The sequence below is a fragment of the Pipistrellus kuhlii genome, unplaced genomic scaffold (assembly GCF_014108245.1).
Source record: "Pipistrellus kuhlii isolate mPipKuh1 unplaced genomic scaffold, mPipKuh1.p scaffold_m20_p_12, whole genome shotgun sequence".
In the NCBI taxonomy this organism is placed as follows: domain Eukaryota; kingdom Metazoa; phylum Chordata; class Mammalia; order Chiroptera; family Vespertilionidae; genus Pipistrellus; species Pipistrellus kuhlii.
Window position 1 is genome coordinate 10,851,930 of NW_023425427.1, and position 9,424 is coordinate 10,861,353.

Below are 9,424 nucleotides of genomic sequence, written 5' to 3' on the forward strand. Positions count from 1 at the left end.
TATATCACTATCTAACCACTAGGCTGAACACATGTGTCAAACACAAGGCCCGTGGGCCAAATCCGTTCCGCCAGGCCTTGCAATGTGGCCCGCACCGCGCTGTCATCACTGCACTCCGCTGTGTTTCCATCACAATGACAGTTTATGACTGTTCAGTAAACCATTCGGCCCGCGATTTAGGCTGGATTTTAGATTTTGGCCCCTTCTCTGATTGAGTTCGACACCCCTAATAACCACTAGGCTGAACACATGACACTAATATAATATTGAATGTCAACTGTAATTGAAATATTGTTTTTAATGTTTTCAAGTTCACACTGATACTTCTAGACTTGATAGTTGAGGAACCTAATAAAAGATTATCTCAGACTTTACCCTTGAAACAGTTCAAATACAAATGGTGCCACTAATGACCTAAAATTATCACTTTATTGGTGCTGGTGACTTGAAAGTCTATTTCTAAGCTACAGCTTTTCATGTTTCTGGTTAAACAGAAGCAAAAGACTAAGAAATATCTGGTCATATTTAAAATGTATACTAACAGGATAAATTTAATTTTGTATTAGTAACCTAGCATTGTTTTTCATTTTAAGAATAACAAAAAAAAAGGGGTAAGCAACTATGTTTTATAAATGTGTAGGCTCTGAAATTAATAAACCAAAACAGGGATATAATTTTGCTAGTTTCCCTTATCTTATAAAAGAAACATGTTGAATAGGTTTTTATTCCTAATCATTATTTTATAGTTCAATTCTTAATAACATATTTATTCATTTGGGGAAGCACTATAGCTCAGTAAATGAGAGTTTGGGAGGCAAACAGAATGTGGACTCAGTCACTTACTACCCTGTTTCTCCGAAAATAAGACAGTGTCTTATATTAATTTTTGCTCCCAAATATGCGCTAGATCTTATTTTCAGGGGATGTCTTATTTTTCCATGCGCTAGGTCTTATTTTTGGGGAAACACGGTAACAACCTAACCTGACTCTAACTGAACTAAGGATAACAATGTACTGACTTGGTAGGGTTTCCATGAGGACTAAATGAGATACTGCATATAAAGCACTTGGCATAGGGCTTTCACCTTCTCCTTGACCACCTACCCCCACTCCTCACCAAGGTAGCTATTATCACTGTCATCATTCAACAAATACTAATTGAATATATAAACAAATAAACTAAAATGAACATTGTAGTTGAGGAATTTCTTGCTTATTGTACATACCCACTGTATGCTATCAAATCCAATTCGGCTTCCTTTGGATTTTGATAAACCAGCTCCATTCTAGGAAGATAACAAAAGAACATTTTAGTAAATTCTGTAACCAGCAAGCAACGTGACATTTAGGGGAGGCATGAGATTCAAACTACATAACTGGTTCATAATCTATAAGAAAAAAAAGGTGTAATATGCTAATTAGACCGGAGGACCTTCCAGATGAAGCTCCAGAAGCTCAGGTCCCAGTGCCTGCTGGCGGCTGGAGGGAAGGCTGGGTCCTGGGTGCCACAGGGAAGCTGTGGCCAGCAGTCAGGAAAAGGAAGGCCTACTCTTGCACGAATTTCCTGCATCGGGCCTCTAGTCATTAATAAGCATTCAGCAAATACCTATTTTCATAGAGTTATGAGCTAAGAATTCTACAGTTATTCATCTATCTAAGATAGAAAACAATGACAGATTGCAATAAGCTAATTAAATTGTTAAACAATATACATGGCCAGCATCTCCAAAGTAATTAATTTCCATCAATAAATAGCAAACTCTTTGCTATTCTAAATCTCTTTTGGGGAATTAGGGTTTTTCCATTTAGCTCCTTATCCCTAATTTCAGCTTATCTCCACACAATGAGTTAGTGTTAGGACATCTTGGCAAAATGGCAAGGAAGTATAATAATATTTATTGAGCAGCTCCTAAGAGTACTGTGTTTGACACTTCCATACATGAATTATGTATTCTCATCTATCCCATCAGCACCTCATGTAAATCACTAGAATAACCCTCTAACTGCTCTGTGTTTCAGGTCCTGCTCCTACAATCTATTTTCAACAGAGATGTTCTATCAAACTTCTTTACCATTGAATTCTTTTCCATGAGAGGCAATCTGTTTAGAAGAATAAGAATTTTTATATAACTACATCAGAAAACTCCAATAGATTAAACATCACTGCAGCCTGGCACCTTTGACTTTTAGTGTGTTGTTAGAATAACATTTAATTGCAGTTTTGAGTTGCTTGCTACACCCACAAAGATGAAAATTGCAGTAAGAAATATTTCTACAAAGATTTGAAAAACTGCGATTAAATTATGTGCTGCACAAGGGAAGTATTTAGGAAACCATACAGCTAGAATGAAACCTAATGATGAGAAAAGAGAAAAAAATTACCTTTGCTGATAAATAGTGCTTGTAGTAGTACAACTGAAACAACAGAAATGCAGAACTTGTCAAAGTTAAAAGCGCCAAAATCACGTTCTTATTGATTCTATTCATCAGTCTTCGATGCTCACTTGGTTGTCTTTGGAAAGTGGTTTCATCTTTTTGGATGAGAAGATAATCTTGTTTTTCATGAACAAAAAGATATTTCTAAAGAGGAGACAAAAATCTGTTTTAATTCTTCACTTCTAATAACCAACAACTGAAGGAAAAGTTATCTAAAGCTCTTTAACTTGGTATTTTCCTTCCTGAAGAAATAATCAGTTCTGAGATAAAACATGAAAGGACAAAAATGTTTATCATGACATTCTTCACAACTGCAAATAACAAAAACCATAAATAAGATATGTATAAAAACTGACCAACAGAGATTAAGGGCTTCTCCCCCAGAGTTTCTGATTCAGAAACCTCTGAATTTACATTTCTGACAAGTTCTAGATGCTACTGCTGCTACTGACCATGCTAAAAACTACTTCCATAGGTAGAAGAAATCAAGGCAGTTTTGGTCAAGGAACATAATCTGTATAATAGTTCTTTGTTGTTTTCTGTGATCTAGGTAGGATGTGATGTTTTTACAAATATGGATGTTTTCAGTTTTTACAAGTGTAAAGGCTATGAGAAAAATTTTTGTTCTTTCATCTTTAGACCCATCTGATTATTTCTTTAGGATAAGAAATTTAATATCCTTCTATTATACTTCTTACCTCTTCTCCACTGTTGTACTAGGGGCCCGGTGTACGAAATTCGTGCACAGGGGGTGAGTTCCTCAGCCTGACCTGCACCCTCTCCAATCTGGGAGTTTCTGTCTGTCTTTGCAATCACATAAGAAAATAGTCTAAGACCCCAACCCAGTTTCTTTTGTTGCTCACAGAATAATAGAGGTCTTGTTTTTTTTTTTTTTTTCTTTGCTCCATTGGTGGAGATTTCCTAGAAGTTGCAGGATATCTTCCCTTTAATTTTTCCTCGACACTCTGACTTTACTTATGTCTCTCACCTTTGCTTTCCCTCCATCCCCACCCGCAACAGTAACTTGCTCCAGGCTCACTGTGCTCTAGTGTCTAGGAGATCCTGCAATGTGTCTGCCACCAGAACTACGATTCCCAGCATTCCTGGTCCTCCCCATGCTCTTAGTTTCCACTTCTGGTCCAGGGGCTGCAGAAACCAAAAGGACTTGGAACTCTAGCTGCCCCCAGGATGGGCTAACAGGACTGGACACTCCAGTGGCATCCCTGGGACCCCAGCTGTTTTGGTGTCTGCACTTGCATGCTGGCCACAGGCCATCTTTGTTGGGTTAATTTGCATACTCACTCCTGATTGGCTGTGGGCATCGCTGAGGGACTGCCAATTTACATACTTGTCTGCTATTAGTATAGATAATTATAATCATCGTTATTTTGGCCTTATTGTTAGTTACTATGTTCCCTGCCATTCCTTTTGCTATACAATCTCTGTTCATTTACTGGATGGCTGATACTCATCTTCTCACAGTTCATCAAAAAGAACTTATGGGTATTATTTACCCTGAGTTCTTGCATTGTTTAAAAACAATTGTCAATTGACTCTTTTGAAGTTATACTACCTTTCCCCTGATGACTTATAAGTTTCATGCCATTCTTGTTATGCTAAATATTCCCGTTTTTAATATCTGATCCTTCCTCCAGCATTCCTGTATATGTAAGTTAGTCATTTTAATAGGATGAGCAAAGAATGCATTCCTTATGTTTGAAATTCAATTTTCAAAAAACTAATATGTAATGATGTTTATGACTGTCCTATTATTTTTTCCTCTATGTATGCCCTATAGTCTGTAGAATTAAGATTTGTTTGTGTAAAGTTTTCTTATGTTTGAATATTTTTCAGTTCCAATGTTTAATTCTGTTTCCAAAACTACAAGCAAGCACTTGTTTTATCTCCTTTCATTCCCATTACACTTTGTTCAGCTTTCCAAAGATTGTTATCCTGTCCTTTACTAAGTTCTCTTTGTTTCCAATGTGGACTCTTATTTTTTATTTCCTGCCCTTTTTGCTATTTCCATTTCTTTTGTATAGATTTTTATTGATTTTGAGAGAGAGGGGAAAGATACAAATATTGGTGAGAAAGAAGTCTCAATATCGATCAGCTGCTTCCTGCACGCCTCCTACTAGGGATGGAGCCACCAACCCTGGCATGTGCCCCGAGAACCCTGGTGCATGGGTCAATGCTCAACCACTGAACCACACTGGCCAGGCTTTCCTTTCCTTTCTTGAGCTCTACCCGATTATAATTACCATATACTGTTTTCTTACTATTTCTTCCTAGCTCTTGGGCCAATTAATTTTGTTTCTTATTTTTAAAAAGCAGTTGTTTCATTAAATTTGTTAGGCCAATACAGTTTTTTCCTGGGCCTTTGTTACTGATCTTTCTGTTTCTTTTCCCCTTTCTTCTTACAATATTTTTGTATAGACACTTTGGCCATTTCTTTAATTATTATTTATCTTTGAGTGATGTGAGCTCCTTCCGGATCAGTTCTTTGCAAGATTGTGGAAGAAACAAGCTGTGTTCTGATCCAGAGGATAGTCTCTCTGGAACACAAGAAAGCTCTTTACGACAGTGTTTTGTGCATGTTTATGTGTGAGAGACAGAGAGTACATGTGTGAGAATAACTACTGAAAAGGTGTTTAGCCACAACTTCTTGCCTCGCAAGGAGAGCACTACCTTCAAAGACAGTGTTCTGTTTGCTTTCTCTTTTGCTCTTCCTTTCTTGCTGGTTCACCTTGTCAAACAATACAAGGAAACTCCCACTGCCTTCCTATGCATCCTGACCCCACCGCAAACAGATCTCTCTCCTCGTTCTGCCAGCTCTATCTGAGACTTCTTTCTACCAACATCCTCTTTTAATTTCTTCCTGTTTACATCTGACAACCATTTATCAAATATTTTGATTTGGGGTGAGAGGACTCCTAGGTTTTCATTGAAGCTGTGATCTTCGTCTTCATTTGCCTTGCTTTTTCAAAGTAATTTCAGGTAGCAGAGGGCACAAATGACTTGACTTTGCCATCTTAAGTCAGAAGTATTGGTTTGGGGTCTTAAAACAAGCCAAATGAGCTTCCAGAGCTGAAGCTTATATAAAGCAAATACTCTTAGGAAATTATATTAGGTCAATAAACCACTAAAGAGAAATTACATCAACAGTGCCATTAGATCTTCAGATAATTCATCTGTGGGGCAAAAGGTTTACCACTGTGGGTACACAAAACTCAAGAGTTTATTCTTGTATTATTAGTTTTAATAACTGTATTATTTTCTACACGAACAACTGTAAACTCACTTTTGCCCTGTATATTAGGCAAAGACAACAGAATATATCATGATTATTTTTTATCTCATAAAACTTGGAAAACTAGCAACATAAAATAACATTGATGGTATTAAATTTTGTTGAAAATCTGCTTAAATAAAACAATAAACTCTGATAAAGATAGCTCACAGGATAATATCCTTCATTTTCAAGATTTCAGCTCAGCTTCTTGTATGTGTATTAAATCGTGCATCAATGTATACCAATTCTTTTTTTTTATTTTTATTTTATTGATTTTTTACAGAGGAAGAGAGAGATAAGAGAGTTAGAAACATCGATGAGTCATTTATCAGCTGCCTCTTGCACGCCCCCTCCTGGGGATGCGCCTGCAAGCAAGGTACATGCCCTTGACAAGAATCAAACCGGGGACCCTTCAGTCCGCAGGCTGACGCTCTATCCACTGAGCCAAACCGGTTTCGGCAATGTATACCAATTCTTAATGAAATCTAAAGTGGCATTCAGATTGTGCCAAAGCTCAGCCTCTTCTACACCTGAATTAATTACGGTACTTGGAAAGGAAGCATAAAAGGCCCACACATAAACCACCACTCAAACATAAAGTTCAAATTAATATCTTGTTCTCTCTTTGGACACATCTCTAATCTAAATTAATTCTTACATGAAATAAGCCTCCAAAACACATCATCACTTAACTGCATTTTTATTATCAAGATGATATCCAATTAACTATACTTCATTATTTATTTTCTACAAATGCCAAGGCAAACCAATTGCAAAAAAAAGGAATATTAGCCTGTCAAAACATTCCGTTTTGCTAGCACTATCTCTACATTAGGAATGGAGTTACTACTTTAAAATGAATAATGTGATCCTTACAAAAAATAAGGTACTCAAAAAATTTTCACTGGTTCTCTAGTACTTACAAAGTTTGAATTCCATACAGTGGCATCCAAGGGTACTCACAACCTGACTGAACAAAGGCAAATTTTCTAGGCTTTTCCCCTCTTCACACTCCATGGTTTTGCCCAAGTATTTCTAGAATACATCCCACACGTTCCTGCCTCCTTGCTTTTTATGCCCTCTTAACTGAAATACTACCATCCATTTCCATAAAGCCAGTTCCACACCTCTTTTCTGAGCTCCTTTCAAATGATTCTTCTTTTGGGACATTTCCCATGCTCTTCCCAATCAGAAGTGACCTCTTTTAGCTGTAAACTCCTAGTTTTACCTTGCAGGGAATAAATATTTACTCTCTATCGTTATAGGCGAAGATGCCAAAGAAATATTAAGCACTACAGATAAAACGATCAATACAAACAGTTCCTGTCTTCTCAGAGTTTAGAGGTGAGTGTAAGAGTTTTCAAAGGAAGAATGGCTATGAGTGTAAGTAGCCCAAGTGTCTACAAGTTCTAATGCAAATATGAGATTAATATGAAGATGGTATCTTACAGCACAGAACCATTCTTAGATGATATGGAAGCAGCCTGTAACCAGTGCATGAACTGAGATTTGGCAATGACGAAGGAACGGACAGGTCTGTTTCCCAGCTGAATCTTGAATGGGTTACAGGTGTCAGAGCTGTCGGATCCTCTCAGTCTTTGGGCCTGCGGGAGCTACAGCCCGACTGGTCACTTCCAAACAAACACACACACACACACACACACACACACACACACACACCCTTTCTTAGCAATCTTACTATGTGTCAGGACATGAAAAAGGTTGTAAACAATAGAAAGAACCTGATGTCATCTAGATCCCCTTTTTTTTACATCTGAGAAAACGGAGGCTCAGCGAGAAATGACTTGCCTCGTGTTACTTGAGAAACTGGTGATGGTGATGACATCTAAACCCACTTGTCCAGACCCCCATCCAAAGCTTCCACAGTCACCTCCACACACACATCCGGTCTTTCCCTCAGCCCCCGACTGACACCGCAAACAAAAGGGACATGTCCAAGCCACGGGAAACTTGATGTATCATGGCTAGCAGTATCCACCCCGTTATTAAGCCCATAAAGAGAGTGCTCCAGTAAAAACCCTCCGAGTAAACTAAAAGTTGACAGCATCCGAGGAGAAAAGGGACAGTGGATTAAAAGACGCCCTCTCTCTCGGTAAAGCTGTAGGAGCTCCGCAGTCCACGGGAGAACTCCCACCGCACAGGGCACCGCGGTCCTTCCAGCTGAGACCGCTGCCTCGGCCACCACCCTAAAAGGCAGGCCCGGCCCCCCGGGGGCTGCGCCCGGGCCTCCGCACACACCGGCCCCGCAGCGGCCGGGCTCCCCCTGCCCGCCCCCAGGCCTCCCGCACATCCATCCCGATGAGGCTTTCACCACCTGCTCCAACGCCACTCCCCAACCCGGCTCCTAAAAAGGTCTGGATCGTCCCCCCCCCCCCCCAACCCGGTCCTAAAAAGGTCTGGATCGTCTCCCCCCCCCCCCCCCCCCCCCCCGGCTCCTAAAAAGGTCTGGATCGTCCCCCCAACCCGGGTCCTAAAAGGGTCTGGATCGCCACCCAACCCGGGTCCTAAAAGGGTCTGGATCGCCCCCTAACCCGGGTCCTAAAAGGGTCTGGATCGCCACCCAACCCGGGTCCTAAAAGGGTCTGGATCGCCCCCTAACCCGGGTCCTAAAAGGGTCTGGATCGCCACCCAACCTGGGTCCTAAAAGGGTCTGGATCGCCACCCAACCCGGGTCCTAAAAGGGTCTGGATCGTCCCCCACCCAACCCGGGTCCTAAAAGGGTCTGGATCGTCCCCTCCCAACCCGGTCCTAAAAGGGTCTGGATCGCCACCCAACCCGGGTCTTAAAAGGGTCTGGATCGCCCCCCCCCCCCCCCAACACGGAGCCCGTCCCTCTCCGAGGATTTTTCTTGCTGACACGCTACGGAACGTGGGAAGGACCGCCCGAGTGGACAACCACCACAGGATGCTCGGGGACCGACCTCGAGGAGCCCCCTCCCGGGTCGCGCTCATCCCTGGGGCCCGCCCCGACCTCCGGGGGAGAGGAGGGTCCCACCACGCCGGGGGGACGCCCTGCGAGGACACCCGAGCCTCAGGCGACATCTGCCTGAAACACCTGCCCACCCCCGGCGGCTCCGTACAGCCTCCCATCCCTTACCTCATCCGCGGCGGCGGCTGCGGTGGCGGCGGTAGCTCTGCTTTACGGCACTCACGGCAACCGCTGCAAAAGCGGCCGTCAAGCGCGGAGCGGCCGCCGCCGGGCTGGCAGGTGGCGGAGGCTTTTCCACCTTCCCCGCCGGCCTCAGCGCGTCCGTGACTCTGGCTCTGCCTCTGCCTCACCCCCGCCTCTGCGAGGGTGGCCGAGCCCCGGCGACGTTCAAGTCCTTTTCTCTCTCGTCGCCATAATCACAGCGGGGCACCCAGGCGGCCTGCGATTTTAGGAAGTGGACCAAGAATGGGAGAGGCACCTGCCACGGTGTTTGCCAGATAGAAAATACGGGATGCCCTGAAACTGGTTTGGCTCAGTGGATAGAGCGTTGGCCTTCAGACTGAAAGGTCCCAGGTTCGATTCTGGTCAAGGGCATGGACTTTGGTTGCGGGCACATCCCCAGTAGGGGGTGTGCAGGAGGCAGCTGATCGATGCTTCTCTCTCATCGATGTTTCTAACTCTATCCCTCTCTCTTCCTCTCTGTAAAAAATCAATTATATATTTTAAAAATGTATTTAAAAAAACAAC

The 9,424-nt window shown here is 42.3% G+C and overlaps 1 protein-coding gene across 3 annotated transcripts in view; it reads right to left on the reverse strand.

Annotated features, from left to right (window-relative positions):
* The window catches only part of FKTN (fukutin), a 38,932-nt gene extending 29,941 nt beyond the window's left edge, over positions 1-8,991 (reverse strand). For all 3 annotated transcript variants that reach the window (XM_045579945.1, XM_045579944.1, XM_045579943.1), the window contains exons 1-3: positions 8,846-8,991; positions 2,383-2,580; positions 1,227-1,286 (exon numbers count right to left, since the gene is read on the reverse strand). In XM_045579945.1, coding sequence (XP_045435901.1) covers positions 1,227-1,286; positions 2,383-2,487 — 165 coding nt within the window. In that variant the 5' untranslated portion in view covers positions 2,488-2,580; positions 8,846-8,991. The remainder of the gene's footprint in view (positions 1-1,226; positions 1,287-2,382; positions 2,581-8,845) is intronic.
* Positions 8,992-9,424: the final 433 nt, after the last annotated feature.